Source organism: Oncorhynchus mykiss, chromosome 2 (assembly GCF_013265735.2).
Source record: "Oncorhynchus mykiss isolate Arlee chromosome 2, USDA_OmykA_1.1, whole genome shotgun sequence".
NCBI classification, from domain to species: domain Eukaryota; kingdom Metazoa; phylum Chordata; class Actinopteri; order Salmoniformes; family Salmonidae; genus Oncorhynchus; species Oncorhynchus mykiss.
The window spans coordinates 97,167,685-97,189,966 of NC_048566.1; the positions used below are offsets into that span (position 1 = coordinate 97,167,685).

The 22,282-nt window shown below is 44.5% G+C and overlaps 1 protein-coding gene across 1 annotated transcript in view; it reads right to left on the minus strand.

Annotated features, from left to right (window-relative positions):
* The window catches only part of LOC110502515 (reelin-like), a 298,747-nt gene that overhangs the window by 78,478 nt on the left and 197,987 nt on the right, over positions 1-22,282 (minus strand). The window contains exons 7-12 of the mRNA XM_036960153.1: positions 18,495-18,591; positions 15,729-15,780; positions 10,380-10,485; positions 9,068-9,308; positions 8,244-8,395; positions 93-244 (exon numbers count right to left, since the gene is read on the minus strand). Of these exons, the coding sequence (XP_036816048.1) occupies positions 93-244; positions 8,244-8,395; positions 9,068-9,308; positions 10,380-10,485; positions 15,729-15,780; positions 18,495-18,591 (800 nt within the window). The remainder of the gene's footprint in view (positions 1-92; positions 245-8,243; positions 8,396-9,067; positions 9,309-10,379; positions 10,486-15,728; positions 15,781-18,494; positions 18,592-22,282) is intronic.

The window sequence follows — 22,282 nt, forward strand, 5'->3', positions numbered from 1 at the left end:
AGTGGAAGCACCCGTGGTTAGCGGTCTGTGTTGGTGGTTCTTACCCATGGTGAAGTGGAAGTACCCGTGGGTAGCGGTCTGGTGGTTCTTACCCATGGTGAAGTGGAAGCGGATGTTTCCAAAGGAGGTGGTGTCCAGGTAAGGAGTACACATCTTCCTCTCTCCACCCCTCTCAAACACCAGGGCCAGGCCCGACTCTATCTCTCCACACTGGGTCCCATACACTGCTCCCTCGATGTCCCAGCTAAACACACGCACACGCACACACACACACAAACATAGGCACGCATGCACACACAAACATAGGCACGCATGCACACACACACACACACAAACATAGGCACGCATGCACACACACACACAAATAGAAAGATAGAGAGAGAGAAGGGTTATATTAGTACTGCAGTAAACTTTACACAGACAGAACAACGCCTCACTACAGACACTGAAAAAGTGCACTAAGTTATAACCAATGGACTCTGAAAGAGGCACCCGTTGAAAATAGTTAACAATCACCCTGGGTATCTCCTCTCCTCTCCTCTCCTCTCCTCTCCTCTCCTCTCCTCTCCTCTCCTGTCAGGTATTATCCTTAGTATCCCTGTCACATCGACAGGGTTGTTGGGATGAGGCGCCTCTACAGGTGGTGACATAGAGAGCGAGGGGTTCTCCCTGCTTAGCCTACAAAACATGTCCTCATACACTACCTAACAGGTGTGAGATGTCATAGCATGCAATTACTGCCCATGTTAAGAACATAAACCTGCGGTTCTCCTCTCGTTAACATACTGACATACACAGAGAGCACGGGGCTTCCTTAATCACGTCCTCATTTAGATCCTCCATAACTCTCCAAACCCTGCCTCTAATTCTCTTCATCTCGCTCTCTCTCTGTGCTTCTCTCTTTCTCTCCTCTCTATTTCTTTCTCTCTCTTTCTCTCTCTGTTTCTCTCTCTCTCTCTCTCCATGCTTCTCTCCATGCTTCTTTCCATCTCTCTCTCTCATCTAGCCACTCTAAATTTTGCCCATTCTTCAAGGCTAAACTGCTCCAGCTCCTTCAAGTTGGATGGGTTCCGCTGGTGTACAGCAATCTTTAAGTCATAACACAGATTCTCAATTGGATTGAGGTCTGGGCTTTGAGTAGGCCATTCCAAACATTTAAATGTTTCCCCTTAAACCACTCGAGTGTTGCTTTAGCAGTATGCTTAGGGTCATTGTCCTGCTGGAATGTGAACCTCCGTCCCAGTATCAAATCTCTGGAAGACTGAAACAGGTTTCCTTCAAGGATTTCCCTGTATTTAGCTCCATCCATCATTCATTCAATTCTGACCAGTTTCCCAGTCCCTGCAGATGAAAAACACCCACACAGCATGATGCTGCCACCACCATGCTTCACTGTGGGGATGGTGTTCTCGGGGTGATGAGAGGTGTTGGGGTTGCGCCAGATGTAGCGTTTTCCTTGATGACCAAAAAGCCAAATTTTAGTCTCATCTGACCAGAGTACCTTCTTCCATATGTTTGGGGAGTCTCCCACGTGTGTTCGCTTATTTTTTTCTTTAAGCAATGGCTTTTTTCTGGCCACTCTTCCGTAAAGCACAGCTCTGTGGAGTGTACGGCTTAGAGTGGTCCTATGGACAGATTCTCCAATCCCCACTGTGGAGCTTTGCAGCTCCTTCAGGGTTATCTTTGGTCTCTTTTTTGCCTCTCTGATTAATGCCCTCGTTTCCTGGTCTGTGAGTTTTTGGGGGTTCCTCTCTTGGCAGGTTTGTTGTGGTGCCATATTCTTTCATTTTTTTACAATGGATTTAGTGTTCTTCCGTGGGATGTTCAAAGTTTCTGATATTTTTTTATAATCAAACCCTGATCTGTACTTCTCCACAACTTTGTCCCTGACCTGTTTGGAGAACTCCTTGGTCTTCATGGTGCCACTTGCTTGGTGGTGCCCCTTGCTTAGTGGTGTTGCAGATTCTGGGACCTTTCAGAACAGGTGTATATATACTGAGATCATGTGACACTTAGATGGCACACAGGTGGACTTTATTTAACTAATTATGAGACCTCTGAAGGTAATTGGTGGCACCATATCTTATTTAGGGGCTTTATAGAAAAGGGGGTGAATACATACAGCGTGCGCACCACTTTTCCGTTTTTTTTTAAATCATTTTTTGAAAAATGTTATTTTTTTCATTTCACTTCACCAATTTGGACTAATTTGTGTATGTCCATTACATGAAATCCAAACAAAAATCCATTTAACTTACAGGTTGTAATGCAACAAAATCGGACAAACGCCAAGGTGGATGAATACTTTTGCAAGGCGCTGTAGCATGGGATATAGCTAGGGATACAGCTAAGGATTTTTTATTTATTTATTTTATTTCACCTTTATTTAACCAGGTAGGCTAGTTGAGAACAAGTTCTCATTTACAACTGCGACCTGGCCAAGATAAAGCATTGCAGTGTGAACAGACAACACAGAGTTACACATGGAGTAAACAATTAACAAGTCAATAACACAGTAGAAAAAAAAGTCTATATACATTGTGTGCAAAAGGCATGAGGAGGTAGGCAAATAATTACAATTTAGCAAATTAACATTGGAGTGATAAATTATCAAATGGTCATGTGCAGGTAGAGATACTGGTGCGCAAAAGAGCAGAACAGTTCATAAATAAAAACAGTATGGGGATGAGGTAAGTAAATTGGGTGGGCTATTTACCGATGGACTATGTACAGCTGCTGCAGCGATCGATAAGCTGCTCAGATAGCAGATGTTTAAAGTTGGTGAGGGAGATAAGTCTCCAACTTCAGCGATTTTTTGCAATTCGTTCCAGTCACAGGCAGCAGAGAACTGGAAGGAAAGGCGGCCAAATGAGGTGTTGGCTTTAGGGATGGTCAGTGAGATACACCTGCTGGAGCGCGTGCTACGGGTGGGTGTTGCCATCGTGACCAGTGAACTGGACTTGTAGATGACCTGGAGCCAGTGGGTCTAGCGACGAATATGTAGGGAGGACCAGCCGACTAGAGCATGCAGGTCGCAGTGGTGGGTGGTATAAGGTGCTTTAGTAACAAAACTGTGATAAACTGCATCCAGTTTGCTGAGTAGAGTATTGGAAGCTATTTTGTAGATGACATCGGCGAAGTCGAGGATCGGTAGGATAGTCAGTTTTACTAGAGTTCAGTGTGTATACAGAATGGTGTCGTCTGCGTAGAGGTGGATCAGGGAATCGCCCGCAGCAAGAGCAACATCATTGATATATACAGAGAAATGAGTCGGCCCGAGAATTGAACCCTGTGGCACCCCCATAGAGACTGCCAGAGGACCGGACAACATGCCCTCCGATTTGACACACTGAACTCTGTCTGCAAAGTAGTTGGTGAACAGTCATTAGAAAAACCGAGGCTGCTGAGTCTGCCGATAAGAATATGGTGATTGACAGAGTCGAAAGCCTTGGCAAGGTCGATGAAGACGGCTGCACAGTACTGTCTTTTATCGATGCCGGTTATGATATCGTTTAGTACCTTCAGCGTGGCTGATGTGCACCCGTGACCGGCTCGGAAACCAGATTGCACAGCGGAGAAGGTACGGTGGGATTCGAGATGGTCAGTGATCTGTTTGTTGACTAGGCTTTCGAAGACCTTAGATAGGCAGGGCAGGATGGATATAGGTCTGTAGCAGTTTGGGTCCAGGGTGTCTCTCCCTTTGAAGAGGGGGATGACTGCGGCAGCTTTCCAATCCTTGGGGATCTCAGACGATATGAAAGAGAGGTTGAACAGGCTGGTAATAGGGGTTGCGACAATGTCGGCAGATAGTTTCAGAAATAGAGTGTCAAGATTGTCAAGACCAGCTGATTTGTACGGGTTCAGGTTTTGCAGCTCTTTCAGAACATCTGCTATCTGGAATGGGGTAAAGGAGAAGCTGGGGAGGCTTGGGCGGGTAGCTGCTGGGGGGGGGGGAAGCTGTTGGCCGTGGTAGGAGTAGCCAAGAGGAAGGCATGACCAGCTGTTGAGAAATGCTTGTTGAAGTTATCATGATTATCATGAATTTATCAGTGGTGACCGTGTTACCTAGCCTCAGTGCAGTGGGCAGCTGGGAGGAGGTGCTCTTGTTCTCCATTTTTACAGTGTCCCAGAACTTTTTTGAGTTAGAGCTACAGGATGCAAATTTCTGCTTGAAAAAGCTGGCTTTTGCTTTCCTGACTGACTGCGTGTATTGGTTCCTGACTTCCCTGAACAGTTGCATATCGCGGGGACTATTCGACGCTATTGCAGTCCGCCACAGGATGTTTTTATGCTGGTCAAGGGCTGTCAGGTCTGGAGTGAACCAAGGGCTATATCTGTTCTTAGTTCTGCATTTTTTGAACTGAGCATGCTTATCTAAGATGGTGAGGAACTTACTTTTAAAGAATGACCAGGCATCCTCAACTGACGGGATGAGGTCAATATCCTTCCAGGATACCCGGGGCAGGTCGATTAGAAAGGCCTGTTCGCAGAAGTGTTTAAGGGAGAGTTTGACAGTGATGAGGGGTGGTCGTTTGACTGCGGACCCGTAGCGGATGCAGGCAATGAGGCAGTGATCGCTGAGATCCTGATTGAAGACAGCGGAGGTGTATTTGGAGGGCCAGTTGGTCAGGATAACGTCTATGAGGGTGCCATTGTTTACAGATTTAGGGTTGTACCTGGTGGGTTCCTTGATGATTTGCGTGAGATTGAGGGCATCTAGCTTAGATTGTAGGACTGCCGGGGTGTTAAGCATATCCCAGTTTAGGTCACCTAACAGAACAAACTCTGAAGCTAGATGGGGGGCGATCAATTCACAAATGGTGTCCAGGGCCCAGCTGGGAGCTGAGGGGGGTCGGTAGCAGGTGGCAACGGTGAGAGACTTATTTCTGGAGAGAGTAATTTTTAAAATTAGTAGTTCGAACTGTTTGGGTAAGGACCTGGAGAGTATGATATTACTTTGCAGGCTATCTCTGCAGTAGACTGCAACTCCGCCCCCTTTGGTAGTTCTATCTTGACGGAAAATGTTATAGTTGGGTATGGAAATCTTAGAATTATTGGTGGCCTTCCTAAGCCAGTATTCAGACACGGCAAGGACATCAGGGTTGGCTGAGTGTGCTAAAGCAGTGAGTAAAACAAAAAGGGAGGAGGCTTCTGATGTTGACATGCATGAAACCAAGGCTTTTTCGATCACAGAAGTTAACAAATGAGGGTGCCTGGGGACATGCAGGGCCTGGGTTTACCTCCACATCACCCGAGGAACAGAGGAGGAGTAGTATGAGGGTGCGGCTAAAGGCTATCAAAACTGGTCGCCTGGAGCGTTGGGGACAAAGAATAAAAGGAACAGATTTCTGGGCGTGGTAGAATAGATTCAGGTTATAATCCGCAGACAGGGGTATGGTGGGGTGCGGGTACAGCGCAGGTAAGCCCAGGCACTGGGTGATGATAAGAGAGGTTGTATCTCTGGACATGCTGGTTGTAATGGGTGAGGTCACCGCATGTGTGAGAGGTGGGACAAAGGAGGTATCAGAGGTATGAAGAGTGGAACTAGGGGCTCCATTGTAAACTAAAACAATGATAACTAACCTGAACAACAAGTGAACAACAACAAGGCATATTGACATTTGAGAGAGACATACAACGAGGCATATAGTAATCGCAGGTGTTGATTGGGAGAGCTAGCTAAAACAACAGGTGAGACAACAACATTTAATCAGCTAACACAACAACAGCAGGTAAAATGGCGATGACTTGGCAGAGAGGGTCGGATTAACTACACACAGAGCCAGATGGCGAAAGAGGTATTGTAGAATTTAGTTTGCTAGCCGGGAGATGCGCCTGGCTCACGGCTAACTGGTGCTAGCTTCGTGGCTGTGGCGTTAGCCACTATAGCCAATCGGTAGCAGCGGTGAACCGGTGTCAAGGTCCAGAGTTTTACAGCAAGGATCCGGTGGAGTATTGGGATCTAGCCGTGTATGAGTGGGGTTCGGGTGAACAGCTGAGTAGGCCGGGAGGTGGGCCTCAGGGATAGCTTCGGTACTGGATGCCACGGAGGGTGCAAACTAGCTGTGAGCTAGCAAGCTGCAAGCTGTGAGTGAAGATCAGAAGTAGTGGTCCAGGGATTACGGCAGGAATCCGGCGTTGTTGTGGAGAGAGAGTCCGATACTGGTAGACTGCCGAGTATTATCCAGGCTAAAAAACAGGGCTGGTATCTGTGCAGAAGGTAAAAGCCGCTAGCAGTGGCTAACAATGACTAATGAACAGCTTGTAGCTAATTAGCTGGTTAGCTTCTGAAGGTTCTAGAATGTGTTCTCAAGTTAATTTAAAAAAAAAATAATTGGGTGAGGCAGGTTACCGGAAGGTATAATCAAATTAAAAATCGAAAGGAGATTGAAAATAAAGTTGAAATATAAATACGAAAAATACAAAAATACACGTGACACGAACAAAACCCGTCTTCACTGCTACGCCATCTTGGATCGGGATACAGCTAGGGATACAGCTAGGGATATAGCTAGGGATATAGCTAGGGATATAGCTAGGGATACAGCTAGGGATACAGCTAGGGATACAGCTAAGGATACAGCTAGGGATATAGCTAAGGATATAGCTAGGGATATAGCTAGGGATACAGCTAGGGATATATCTAGGGATATAACCTAAGGATATAGCTAGGGATATAGCTAGGGATATAACCTAAGGATATAGCTAGGGATATAGCTAGGGATATAGCTAGGGATATAGCTAGGGATATAGCTAGGGATATAGCTAGGGATACAGCTAGGGATACAGCTAAGGATACAGCTAGGGATATAGCTAAGGATATAGCTAGGGATATAGCTAGGGATATAGCTAGGGATATAGCTAGGGATATAGCTAGGGATACAGCTAGGGATATAGCTAGGGATATAACCTAAGGATATAGCTAGGGATATAGCTAGGGATATAGCTAGGGATATAGCTAGGGATATAACCTAAGGATATAGCTAGGGATATAGCTAGGGATATAGCTAGGGATATAGCTAGGGATACAGCTAGGGATATAACCTAAGGATATAGCTAGGGATATAGCTAGGGATATAGCTAGGGATACAGCTAGGGATATAGCTAGGGATATAGCTAGGGATATAGCTAGGGATACAGCTAGGGATACAGCTAGGGATACAGCTAGGGATATAGCTAGGGATATAGCTAGGGATATAGCTAGGGATACAGCTAGGGATACAGCTAAGGATACAGCTAGGGATATAGCTAAGGATATAGCTAGGGATATAGCTAGGGATACAGCTAGGGATATAGCTAAGGATATAGTTAGGGATATAGCTAGGGATACAGCTAGGGATATAGCTAGGGATATAGCTAGGGATACAGCTAGGGATACAGCTAGGGATATAGCTAGTGATACAGCTAGGGATATAGCTAAGGATATAGCTAGGGATACAGCTAAGGATACAGCTAGGGATACAGCTAGGGATATAGCTAGGGATATAGCTAGGGATACAGCTAGGGATACAGCTAGGGATACAGCTAAGGATAGAGCTAGGGATATAGCTAAGGATATAGCTAGGGATATAGCTAGGGATATAGCTAAGGATATAGCTAGGGATATAGCTAGGGATACAGCTAGGGATACAGCTAAGGATACAGCTAGGGAGATAGCTAAGGATATAGCTAGGGATATAGCTAGGGATACAGCTAGGGATATAGCTAGGGATACAGCTAGGGATATAGCTAGGGATATAGCTAGGGATACAGCTAGGGATATAGCTAGGGATATAGCTAGGGATAAAGCTAGGGATATAGCTAAGGATATAGCTAAGATTATAGCTAGGGATATAGCTAAGGATACAGCTCGGGATACAGCTCGGGATATAGCTCGGGATATAGCTCGGGATATAGCTCGGGATATAGCTAGGGATATAGCTAGGGATATAGCTAGGGATATAGCTAGGGATATAGCTAAGGATATAGCTAAGGACATAGCTAGGGACATAGCTAGGGATACTGCTAGGGTTATAACTAGGGATAGATATAGCAAGAGAGAGAAAGGGCGTTGGGGGTGATGATGATGACCAAATCATTTCAAATCAAATGTTATTTGTCACATGTGCCGAACAGGTGTAGACCTTACAGTGAAATGCTGACTTACGAGCCCCTAACCAACAATGCAGTTTAAAAACAATACGGATGAGAATCAGAAATAAAAGTAACAGGTAATTAATGATGGCGACGTCATTATGACTCACTTGGTGGGCGTGCTTTCAAAGTCCTCCTCCCAGTAGCTCCGCCCCTCCTCTCGGTGGAGGTCGATGTCTCGGGTGGAGGCGAAGGAGTGGCCCACGCCCTCCTCGTTGTTGCCATGGAAATACAGGGCGTTGCCCTCTGACTGACAGGCATGCTGGGAAAGAACGAAGTCATGTGTTGGATACATTGAACTAAAGCAGGATACATTTTAACAGGGTTAAACCCTGTTACTGTACAGATGATTACAGTATAGAATATAACAAGGTTAAACCCTGTTACTGTACAGATGATTACAGTATAGAATATAACAGGGTTAAACCCTGTTACTGTACAGATGATTACAGTATAGAATATAACAGGGTTAAACCCTGTTACTGTACAGATGATTACAGTATAGAATATAACAGGGTTAAACCCTGTTACTGTACAGATGATTACAGTATAGAATATAACAGGGTTAAAACCTGTTACTGTACAGATGATTACAGTATAGAATATAACAGGGTTAAACCCTGTTACTGTACAGATGATTACAGTATAGAATATAACAAGGTCACAAAGCATACGTTTTTCGGTGGTAAAAACTCCTGACCCTTGTTAAATCAAAATCAAATCAAATCAAATGTATTTGTCACATTCACATGGTTAGCAGATGTTAATGCGAGTGTAGCGAAATGCTTCTGCTTCTAGTTCCGACAATGCAGTAAGCTTGATGAGGGTAATGTGATTACCTTGGCAGTAACTCACCTAAAAACCTGGTTTGCAAACTGCCATTAAACCCTGAAGAAGAGGAAGAAGAGGAAGAAGAAGAAGAAGGATACGGTACCTTAACGGTGGCTCCAGGGAAGAAGAGCCAGTTGGCTGTGTCGGGGGGGTCCAGGTTATCCTCCATCAGGGGGGGTCTGTGAGCAGCGTTGACCAGCAGTATGTTATCCAGGCCCCAGCACGACTCATAGCCCTCGGGCCCCCGGGGGGCCTCCTGGGACCACCGTACACGCACCCCATCCCTCTTGGAGCGCACCGGCAGGGGTAGGAGATGGACTACCGTACTGCTGTTAGTAGGAGCTCTGTGGGGTGGGGGGAAGGATAGAGTAAGTGTGTGTTGGTTGCTGGGGAGTTGTTTCTTTGTGTTTTTATACTAAAGCAGAACATGAAATAAACACGGAGCTGGGAGTTAATGACCAGACATTATCATCAAGTTATGTCTCAACTTGGGAGTTAATAATGACCAGACATTATCATCAAGTTATGTCTCAACTTGGGAGTTAATAATGACCAGACATTATCATCAAGTTATGTCTCAACTTGGGAGTTAATAATGACCAGACATTATCATCAAGTTATGTCTCAACTTAGGAGTTAATGACCAGACATTATCATCAAGTTATGTCTCAACTTGGGAGTTAATGACCAGACATTATCAGCAAGTTATGTCTCAACTTGGGAGTTAATGACCAGACATTATCATCTCAACTTGGGAGTTAATGACAAGACATTATCATCAAGTTATATCTCAACTTGGGAGTTAATGACCAGACATTATCATCAAGTTATGTCTCAACTTGGGAGTTAATGACCAGACATTTTCATCAAGTTATGTCTCAACTTGGGAGAAAAGAATGGAGAGGGGAGGAGGAGGTGAAGAGAGAGGGGGGGGGGGGGAGGGGGTATGAAGAGGTGGAGGGGAAGGTGGAGAGAGAGATAAATGGATGTCTGTGTGAGAAGGACAGGATGTAGAGAGAAAATGAGAGTGTGAGAGAGAGGGAAGAAGAGAGAGAGAGAGAGAGAGAGAGAGAGAGAAAGAAAACAAGAGAAGGAGAGAGCGAGAGAGAGAGGGAAGAAGAGATCAAGAGAGAGAGAAAACAAGAGAAAGAGAGAGAGAGAAAGCAAGAGAAAGAGAGAGAGAGAGGGAAGAAGAGACCGAGAGAGAAAGCAAGAGAGAGAGAGAGAGAGAGGAAGGGGAGACAGATGTCAATGTCAATAGGTATGGATGGAGGGAGGGAGAGAGAAAGGGATGATGGAAGAGAGAGAGAGAGAGAGAGACAGAGAGAGAGAGGAAGGGGAGACAGATGTCAATGTTCAATAGGTATGGATGGAGGGAGGGAGAGAGAAAGGGATGATGAAAGAGAGAGAGAGACCGGATCTTCTCCAGGGTGATCCAGTCATCTGAGCCGTTATTCTTGTTTAGACTGAACGACACAATGATGCTGGGGTCGGAGTAACTGAACCGACAGGAGCCTGAACCTAGAGAGAGACACACACACACACACACACACACATTAACACAGAGAGAGAGAGTAGAGAGAGAGGGAGAGAGGGAGGGAGGGAGGGAGGGAGGGAGGGAGGGAGGGGAGGATAGTTAGCACAGTGATACTTCATGACTCTGTGTATTAACACCATCCTGAGCATTAGAGAGGGGTTGCGATCAGGCAGAATGCAAAATAACACGTTGGCTGTTTCTGCATCAATTCAATTCCCCCAGACTCATCCTTCCTTTCTCCCCCATGACCAGGCCCAGCATTGTTGAAACCCTCCCTCGCTCCCTCTCTCTTTCCCTCACCTCCCTCCCTCCCTCTCTCCCTCTCTCTTTCCCTCACCTCCCTCCCTCCTAGCCATGTAGACATTATCGTCTAAAGAGTGTCACGGTATAAATGATCTGCTTAGCAGTCGGCTGTCCAGGCAGACATGCGGATAGAGAGAGGAGAAGTGGGGAGAGGAAAGGAGGAGAGGGGGGGGGGGAAACGAGAGGAGAAGAGAGGAGAGGAGAAGAGGGGAGAGGAGAAGAGGGGACATGAGGGGAGAGAAGAAGAGAGGAGAAGAGAGGAGAAGAGGGGAGAGGAGACGAGAAGAGAAGAGAAGAGAAGAGGAGGGGAGAGGAGAAGAGGGGAGAAAAGGGGAGAAGAGAGGAGAAGAGGGGAGAGGAGAGGAGAGGAGAGGAGAGGAGAGGAGAAGAGAGGAGACGAGAGGAGAGAGGAGAATAGGGGAGGAAGGGAGGAGAGGAGAGAGCGGGACTGCTGATGCATGCTGTGAAGGCCCTACTTTAAAGGGTGAGTGGAGAAGGGAGGGGTGGAGGGATAGAGGTGCTAGAGTGCACCCCTCTTAGCTCATTGGGGAGAGAGGATAGAGGGGGTAAGATGTTAGAGGTCAGAGTTCACTAATGGAGAGAGCGGGCTAACCCCCCACCTCTCCCATTCTCCACAGGGCCTAACCTCCTGCATACACAGCACTGTGTGTTCCTTTCATATTTATGAGTACAAACAGGGCCATGCAGACACACTGGTTTATTTCTCTGTGTGTTTGAGATGATTGAGAGGGAGATAAATACATACAAGAGAATGAGAATGAGAGAGAGACAGAGACAGAGACAGAAACAGAGACAGAGACAGACAGACAGACAGACAGACAGACAGACAGACAGACAGACAGACAGACAGACAGACAGAGAGGGATAGAGGGAGAGAAAGAGGGAGAGAAAGAAAGAGAGAAAGAAAGAAAGAGAGAAAGGGAGGGAGTACACTGCAGCCTGTTCTGCATCACAGATGTGTGATGGACATGAAAAATAAAATACAATGTGTCTAAAATCTCTATCTGCCACGGGCTGTTGGGTGGCTTTCCAGGTCCTACTAAATCATTCATTGCCATGATAGGAGAGAGAGAGGGAGGCAGGGAGGGAGTGGAGGAGAGGGAGGCATGGAGGGAGGCAGGGAGGGAGTGGAGGAGAGAGGGAGAGAGGGAGGCAGGGAGGGAGGCAGGGAGGGAGTGGAGGAGAGGGAGAGAGGGAGAGAGAGAGAGAGGCAGGGAGGGAGTGGAGGAAAGGGAGAGAGGGAGGCAGGGAGGGAGGCAGGGAGGGGTGGAGGAGAGGGAGAGAGGGAGAGAGAGGGAGTATGGTATCCTCAATGAAATGATCAAATATACAGACAACAAATTCCAATTGGCTATACAAAAACTCTTTAACATCATCCTTAGCTCTGGCATCTTCCCCAATATTTGTCACCAAGGACTGATCACCCCAATCCACAAAAGTGGAGACAAATTTGACCCCAATAACTACTGGGGGATATGCGTCAAAAGCAACCTTAGGGAAAATCCTCTGCATTATCTTTAACAGCAGACTCGTACATTTCCTCAGTGAAAACAACGTACTGAGCAAATGTCAAATTGTCTTTTAACCAAATTATCGTAGGACAGACCATGTATTCACCCTGCACACCCTAATTGACAAACAAACAAACCTAAACAAAGGCAAAGTCTTCTCATGCTTTGTTGATTTCAAAAAGCCTTCGACTCAATTTGGCATGAGGGTCTGCTATACAAATTGATGGAAAGTGGTGTTGGGGGTAAAACATACGACATTATGAAATCCATGTACACAAACAACAAGTGTACTGTTAAAATTGGCAAAACACACACGTTTCTTTCCACAGTGCTGTGGGGTGAGACAGGTATGCAGCTTAAGCCCCACAGCTTAATTTTGCACGGCCAATTTTTCAGTTTTTGATTTGTTAAAAAAGTTTGAAATATCCAATAAATGTCGTTCCACTTCATGATTGTGTCCCACTTGTTGTTGATTCTTCACAAAAAAATACAGTTTTATATCTTTATGTTTGAAGCCTGAAATGTGGCAAAAGGTCGCAAAGTTCAAGGGGGCCGAATACTTTCGCAAGGCACTGTATACATTAACAAATTGTCGCGGGCACTAGAAAAGTCTGCAGCACCCGGCCTCAACCTACTAGAATCTGATGTCAAATGTCTACTGTTTGCTGACGGTATCATGCCTCTGTCCCCAACCAAGTAGGGCCTACATCAGCCCTTAGATATTCTGCACAGATTCTGCCAGACCTGGGCCCTGACAGTAAATCTCAGTAACACCAAAATAATGGCGTTCCAAAAAAGGTCCAGTCACCAGGACCACAAATACAAATTCCATCTAGACACCATTGCCCTAGAGCACACAAAAAACTATAAATTCCTTGGCCTAAACATCAGCGCCACAGGTAACTTCCACAAATCTGTGAACGATCTGAGAGACAAGGCAAGAAGGGCCTTCTTTGCCATCAAAAGGAACATCAAATTTGACATACAGTTAGAATCAGTTATAGAACTAAAAATACTTGAATCAGTCATATTGCCCTCTATGATTGTGAGGTCTGGGGTCTGCTCACCAACCAAGAATTCACAAAATGGGACAAACACCAAATTGAGACTCTGATATACAGAATTCTGCTAAAATATCCTCGTGTACCACGTAGAACACCAAATAACGCATGCAGAGCAGAATTAGGCCGATACCCACTAATGATCAAAATCCAGAAAAGAGCCGTTAAATTCTACAACCACCTAAAAGGAAGTGATTCCCAAACCTTCCATAACAAAGCCATCACCTACAGAGAGATGAACCTGGAGTCCCCTAAGCAAGCTGGTTCTCAAACACAAACAGACCCCACAGAGCCCCAGGACAGCAACACAATTAGACCCACCCAAATCATGAGAAAACAAAAAGATAATGACTTGACACATTGGAAAGAATTAACAAAAAAACAGAGCAAACTAGAATGCTATTTGGCCCTAACAGAGAGTACACAGTGGCAGAACACAGACTCAGTGAGCATAGCCTTGCCATTGAGAAAGGCCGCCGTAGGCAGATCTGGCTCTCAAGAGAAGACAGGCTATGTGCTCACTGCCCACAAAATGAGGTGGAAACTGAGCTGCACTTCCTAACCTCCTGCCCAATGTATGACCATATTAGAGACACATATTTCCCTCAGATTACACAGATCCACAAAGAATTTGAAAACAAACCCCAAATTTGAAAAACTCCCATATCTACTGGGTGAAATTCCACAGTGTGCCATCACAGCAGCAAGATTTGTGACCTGTTGCCACGAGAAAAGGGCAACCAGTGAAGAACAAACACCATTGTAAATACAACCCATATTTATGTTTATTTATATTCCCTTTTGTACATTAACCATGTGTACATCGTTACACCACTGTAATAGACATAATATGACATTTGTAACGTCTTTATTCTTTTGAAACTTTTGTTTAATGTTTACTGTTCATTTGATTGTTTATTTTACTTTTGTATATTATCTATTCCACTTGCTTTGTCAATGATAATATATGTTTCCCATGCCAATAAAGCCCCTTGAATTGAATTGAGTGGAGGAGAGGGAGGGAGGGAGTGGAGGAGAGGGAGAGAGGGAGTTGAGGAGAGGGAGTGGAGGAGAGGGAGAGAGGGAGGAGAGGAGACGGAGAGAGGCGGAGAGGGAGTGAGGGGAGAGGGAGAGAGTGAGGAGAGGAGATGGAGAGAGGGGGAGAGGGAGTGGAGAGGCAGAGAGGGAGTGGAGGAGAGGGAGAGAGGGAGTGGAGGAGAGGGAGTGGAGGAGAGGGAGAGAGGGAGAGAGGGAGGAGAGGGAGAGAGGGAGTGGAGGAGAGGGAGGGAGGGAGTGGAGGAGAGGGAGTGGAGGAGAGGGAGAGAGGGAGTGAAGGAGAGGGAGAGGGGGAGAGAGGGAGAGAGGGAGTGGAGGAGAGGGAGAGAGGGAGAGAGGGAGAGAGGGAGAGGGAGAGAGGGAGAGAGGGAGAGAGGGAGAGAGGGAGTGGAGGAGAGGGAGGGAGGGAGTGGAGGAGAGGGAGTGGAGGAGAGGGAGAGAGGGAGTGAAGGAGAGGGAGAGGGGGAGAGAGGGAGTGGAGGAGAGGGAGAGAAGGAGAGGAGGAGAGGGAGAGAGGGAGAGGAGAGGGAGTGGAGGAGAGGGAGAGAGGGAGGAGAGGAGAGGGAGAGAGGGAGGAGAGGAGAGGGAGAGAGGGAGTGGAGGAGAGGGAGAGAGGGAGAGAGGGAGTGGAGGAGAGGGAGAGAGGGAGTGGAAGAGAGGGAGAGAGGGAGTGGAGGAGAGGGAGAGAGGGAGGCAGGGAGGGAGGGAGGGAGTGGAGGAGAGGGAGTGGAGGAGAGGGAGAGAGGGAGTGGAGGAGAGGGAGAGATGGAGTGGATGAGAGGGAGAGAGGGAGTGGAGGAGAGGGAGAGAGGGAGTGGAGGAGAGGGAGAGAGGGAGTGGATGAGAGGGAGGGAGGGAGGGAGTGGAGGAGAGGGAGAGAGGGAGTGGAGGAGAGAGGGGGAGGCAGGGAGGGAGGGAGGGAGGGAGTGGAGGAGAGGGAGAGAGGGAGAGAGGGAGTGGAGGAGAGGGAGAGGGAGTGGAAGAGAGGGAGAGAGGGAGTGGAAGAGAGGGAGGCAGGGAGGGAGGGAGGGAGGGAGTGGAGGAGAGGGAGAGAGGGAGTGGATGAGAGGATGACTATTGGGCTGTACACACTGTGTGGTATTTGTGAGAATGTCTAAATGTAAAAATGACAACATGCTAAGTAAGAGCTCTTTGTTGTTTCAGGGTCTCCTTTAAACCATCAGTACGTAACTCTAGCCAGCATGATGTGTGGTACAACATGTCCCATATTTGCCCAAGACAAGGAATGCTAAGTAAGCTGTAAATAGTACTCACCGAGAGCAAACTGCAGGACGGAGGCTGTGCTGGTGTTGAGAGGAACGCTGATCTAGAAGGAGAAGGGGTACAGATCATTGTCTGAATGTGTTTTTTTAACGTGTGTTCGTCTGTGTTTGCTTGTATTTCTCTCGGCTGAACTAGTGCAGCTGCATCAAAAGCTTGGAAGACTGACAGACAGACTGTAACGCTTCTTATAACAGAGTGCCAATGAAATCAAGATACACTACACAGCTGGTCGCTGTGAAATAGCACATTAACTTGATAATGACCGTACTTGTTGGACAAGGGCAAGATTGTGTTTAAGGTATAATTTGGGGCGGCAGGTAGCCTAGTGGTTAGAGTGGAGGGGCGGCAGGTAGCCTAGTGGTTAGAGTGGAGGAGCGGCAGGTTAGCCTAGTGGTTAGAGTGGAGGGGCGGCAGGTAGCCTAGTGGTTAGAGTGGAGGGGCGGCAGGTAGTCTAGTGGTTAGAGTGGAGGGGCAGCAGGTAGTCTAGTGGTTAGTGTGGAGGGGCGGCAGGTAGCCTAGTGGTTAGAGTGGAGGGGCGGCAGGTAGTCTAGTGGTTAGAGTGGAGGGGCAGCAGGTAGTCTAGTGGTTAGTGTGGAGGGGCGGCAGGTAGCCTAGTGGTTAGTGTGGAGGGGCGGCAGGTAGTCCAGTGGTTAGAGTGGAGGGGCGGCAGGTAGCCTAGTGGTTAGAGTGGAGGGGCGGCAGGTAGCCTAGTGGTTAGAGTGGAGGGGCGGCAGGGTAGCCTAGTGGTTAGAGTGGAGGGGCGGCAGGTAGCCTAGTGGTTAGAGTGGAGGGGCGGCAGTCAGCCTAGTGGTTAGAGTAGGGGTGGAAGGTAGCCTAGTGGTTAGAGTGGAGGGGCGGCAGGTAGCCTAGTGGTTAGAGTGGAGGGGCGGCAGGGTAGCCTAATGGTTAGAGTGGAGGGGCGGCAGGGTAGCCTAGTGGTTAGAGTGGAGGTGCGGCAGGGTAGCCTAGTGGTTAGAGTGGAGGGGCGGCAGGTAGTCTAGTGGTTAGAGTGGAGGGGCTGCAGGTAGCCTAGTGGTTAGTGTGGAGGGGCGGCAGGTAGTCTAGTGGTTAGAGTGGAGGGGTGGCAGGTAGCCTAGTGGTTAGAGTGGAGGGGCGGCAGGTAGCCTAGTGGTTAGAGTGGAGGGGCGGCAGGGTAGCCTAGTGGTTAGAGTGGATTGGCGGCAGGTAGCCTAGTGGTTAGAGTGGAGGGGCGGCAGTCAGCCTAGTGGTTAGAGTAGGGGTGGAAGGTAGCCTAGTGGTTAGAGTGGAGGGGCGGCAGGTAGCCTAGTGGTTAGAGTGGAGGGGCGGCAGGGTAGCCTAGTGGTTAGAGTGGAGGGGCGGCAGGGTAGCCTAGTGGTTAGAGTGGAGGGGCGGCAGGTAGCCTAGTGGTTAGAGTGGAGGGGCGGCAGGGTAGCCTAGTGGTTAGAGTGGAGGGGCTGCAGGTAGCCTAGTGGTTAGTGTGGAGGGGCGGCAGGTAGTCTAGTGGTTAGAGTGGAGGGGTGGCAGGTAGCCTAGTGGTTAGAGTGGAGGGGCGGCAGGTAGCCTAGTGGTTAGAGTGGAGGGGTGGCAGGGTAGCCTAGTGGTTAGACTGGAGGGGCGGCAGGCAGCCTAGTGGTTAGAGTGGAGGGGCGGCAGGTAGTCTAGTGGTTAGAGTGGAGGGGCGGCAGTCAGCCTAGTGGTTAGAGTGGAGGGGTGGAAGGTAGCCTAGTGGTTAGAGTGGAGGGGTGGAAGGTAGCCTAGTGGTTAGAGCGTTGGGCCAGGAACCGAAATGGTTACTAGATCAAATCTCTGAGCTGACAAAGTACAAATTCTGCCCCTGAACAAGGCAGTTAACCCATTGTTCCCCGGTAAGCTGTCATTATAAATAAGAAAATGTTCTTAACTTATTTGCCGAGTTAAATAAAGGTTAAATAAATCCACTGCATGGTTAATGTTTCTTCAGGGTTTGTGGATCAAGCATTGTTGTCGTGTGTGTTCAGCCATTAAAAAAAATAAACTCCAACTAGCATGTTGAACAGACCATTTAAAAAATTGCTTGATGTTTCCTGAGAGTGTGATTTAATGCTGGCTCATTTGCTGAGCTGGCCAATCAGTGCTCTACTCTCATGAATATGTTTTATTATCGGTATACGCCCACACCATTCTGTTGTTGAGGTAAGCCCACACCATTCTGTTGTTGAGGTATGCCCACACCATTCTGTTGTTGAGGTAAGCCCACACCATTCTGTTGTTGAGGTAAGCCCACACCATTCTGTTGTTGAGGTATGCCCACACCATTCTGTTGTTGAGGTATGCCCACACCATTCTGTTGTTGAGGTAAGCCCACACCATTCTGTTGTTGAGGTATGCCCACACCATTCTGTTGTTGAGGTAAGCCCACACCATTCTGTTGTTGAGGTAAGCCCACACCATTCTGTTGTTGAGGTATGCCCACACCATTCTGTTGTTGAGGTAAGCCCACACCATTCTGTTGTTGAGGTATGCCCACACCATTCTGTTGTTGAGGTAAGCCCACACCATTCTGTTGTTGAGGTAAGCCCACACTATTCTGTTGTTGAGGTAAGCCCACACCATTCTGTTGTTGAGGTAAGCCCACACCATTCTGTTGTTGAGGTAAGCCCACACCATTCTGTTGTTGAGGTAAGCCCACACCATTCTGTTGTTGAGGTAAGCCCACACCATTCTGTTGTTGAGGTAACCTTTAATGTAAGCACATTAAAGGTTGAGGTATGTACGTGGTTGTACAGTTATAGTTACCAGCTCTCTCTCTCCGAAGGGTTCACAGAAGGTGACTGCTCTGCCGTGCATCAGGACCCCACACTGCTCTCCCACCTCACAGTGACTGCTCTCTGACCTGAGTGGAGGCGAGGGAGAGAGTTAGGTCTTATTTAGATCAAATCCGCAGATGCAATTAAAGACAATGTCAGTATTTACCGTACACTCTTGGAAAAAAAGGTGCTACCTAGAACCTAGAACGGTTCTTCGACTTTCCCAATAAGAGAAGCCTTTGAAGAACCCTTTTCAGTTCCAGGTAGAAGAACCCTTATGGGTCAAGGCAGAATTATGCTGGGTTCCATGTAAAACCCTTTCCTAAAATAATTGTTAATGGCACACAAAAGAGTTCTACCTGGAACCAAAACGGGTTCTCCTATGGGGACAGCCGCAGAACCCTTTCGTAGTGGCATGTACCTCTCTTTTTGTGACGTACATTAGAAGGCAGTGATAATTTATGCATGTTAAAAGTTTTCATGCAGTAAATCAATACAATCACCATCTGGATTCTGTTCCGACATCACGTGAAATACTATATACCTGGTACCTATATAATTGGTACCTATATACCTGGTACCTATATATTTGGAACCTATATATTTGGTACCTATATATTTGGTACCTATTTACCTGGTACCTGTATATTTGGTACCTATATATTTGGTATCTATTTACCTGGTACCTATATATTTGGTACCTATTTACCTGGTACCTGTATAGTTGGTACCTATTTACCTGGTACCTATATATTTGGTACCTATATATTTGGTACCTATTTACCTGGTACCTATATATTTGGTACCTATTTACCTGGTACCTATATATTTGGCACCTATTTACCTGGTACCTATACATTTATTACCTATATATTTGTTACCTGTATATTTGTTACCTATACATTTATTACCTATATATTTGTTACCTGTATATTTGGTACCTATATATTTGGTACCTATATATTTGTTACCTATATATTTGGTACCTGTATATTTGGTACCTGTATATTTGTTACCTGTCTATTTGTTACCTGTATATTTGTTACCTATACATTTATTACCTATATATTTGTTACCTGTATATTTGGTACCTATATATTTGGTACCTATACATTTATTACCTATATATTTGGTACCTGTATATTTGGTACCTGTATATTTGTTACCTGTATATTTGTTACCTATACATTTATTACCTATATATTTGTTACCTGTATATTTGGTACCTATATATTTGGTACCTATACATTTATTACCTATATATTTGTTACCTGTATATTTGGTACCTATATATTTGGTACCTATACATTTATTACCTGTATATTTGGTACCTGTATATTTGGTACCTATATATTTGGTATCTATTTACCTGGTACCTATATATTTGGTACCTATTTACCTGGTACCTGTATAGTTGGTACCTATTTACCTGGTACCTATATATTTGGTACCTATATATTTGGTACCTATTTACCTGGTACCTATATATTTGGTACCTATTTACCTGGTACCTATATATTTGGCACCTATTTACCTGGTACCTATACATTTATTACCTATATATTTGTTACCTGTATATTTGTTACCTATACATTTATTACCTATATATTTGTTACCTGTATATTTGGTACCTATATATTTGGTACCTATATATTTGTTACCTATATATTTGGTACCTGTATATTTGGTACCTGTATATTTGTTACCTGTCTATTTGTTACCTGTATATTTGTTACCTATACATTTATTACCTATATATTTGTTACCTGTATATTTGGTACCTATATATTTGGTACCTATACATTTATTACCTATATATTTGGTACCTGTATATTTGGTACCTGTATATTTGTTACCTGTATATTTGTTACCTATACATTTATTACCTATATATTTGTTACCTGTATATTTGGTACCTATATATTTGGTACCTATACATTTATTACCTATATATTTATTACCTGTATATTTGGTACCTGTATATTTGGTACCTATACATTTATTACCTGTATATTTGGTACCTGTATATTTGGTACCTATATATTTGTTACCTATATATTTATTACCTGTATATTTGGTACCTGTATATTTGGTACCTATATATTTATTACCTATATATTTATTACCTGTATATTTGGTACCTATATATTTGTTACCTATATATTTATTACCTGTATATTTGGTACCTGTATATTTGGTACCTATATATTTGTTACCTATATATTTATTACCTGTATATTTGGTACCTATATATTTGTTACCTATATATTTATTACCTGTATATTTGGTACCTATATATTTGTTACCTATATATTTATTACCTGTATATTTGGTACCTGTATATTTGGTACCTATATATTTGGTACCTGTATATTTGGTACCTGTATATTTGGTACCTGTATATTTGTTACCTATATATTTATTACCTGTATATTTGGTACCTATATATTTGTTACCTATATATTTATTACCTGTATATTTGGTACCTGTATATTTGGTACCTATATATTTGGTACCTGTATATTTGGTACCTGTATATTTGGTACCTGTATATTTGTTACCTATATATTTATTACCTGTATATTTGGTACCTATTTACCTGGTACCTATATATTTGGTACCTATTTACCTGGTACCTATATATTTGGCACCTATTTACCTGGTACATATACATTTATTACCTATATATTTGTTACCTGTATATTTGTTACCTATACATTTATTACCTATATATTTGTTACCTGTATATTTGTTACCTATACATTTATTACCTATATATTTGTTACCTGTATATTTGGTACCTATATATTTGGTACCTATATATTTGTTACCTATATATTTGGTACCTGTATATTTGGTACCTGTATATTTGTTACCTGTCTATTTGTTACCTGTATATTTGTTACCTATACATTTATTACCTATATATTTGTTACCTGTATATTTGGTACCTATATATTTGGTACCTATACATTTATTACCTATATATTTGGTACCTGTATATTTGGTACCTGTATATTTGTTACCTGTATATTTGTTACCTATACATTTATTACCTATATATTTGTTACCTGTATATTTGGTACCTATATATTTGGTACCTATACATTTATTACCTATATATTTATTACCTGTATATTTGGTACCTGTATATTTGGTACCTATACATTTATTACCTGTATATTTGGTACCTGTATATTTGGTACCTATATATTTGTTACCTATATATTTATTACCTGTATATTTGGTACCTGTATATTTGGTACCTATATATTTATTACCTATATATTTATTACCTGTATATTTGGTACCTATATATTTGTTACCTATATATTTATTACCTGTATATTTGGTACCTGTATTTTTGGTACCTATATATTTGTTACCTATATATTTATTACCTGTATATTTGGTACCTATATATTTGTTACCTATATATTTATTACCTGTATATTTGGTACCTGTATTTTTGGTACCTATATATTTGTTACCTATATATTTATTACCTGTATTTTTGGTACCTATATATTTGTTACCTGTATATTTGTTACCTGTATATTTGGTACCTATATATTTGTTACCTATATATTTATTACCTGTATATTTGGTACCTATATATTTGGTACCTATACATTTATTACCTATATATTTGTTACCTGTATATTTGGTACCTATATATTTGTTACCTATATATTTATTACCTGTATATTTGTTACCTATATATTTGGTACCTATATATTTGGTACCTGTATATTTGTTACCTATATATTTGGTACC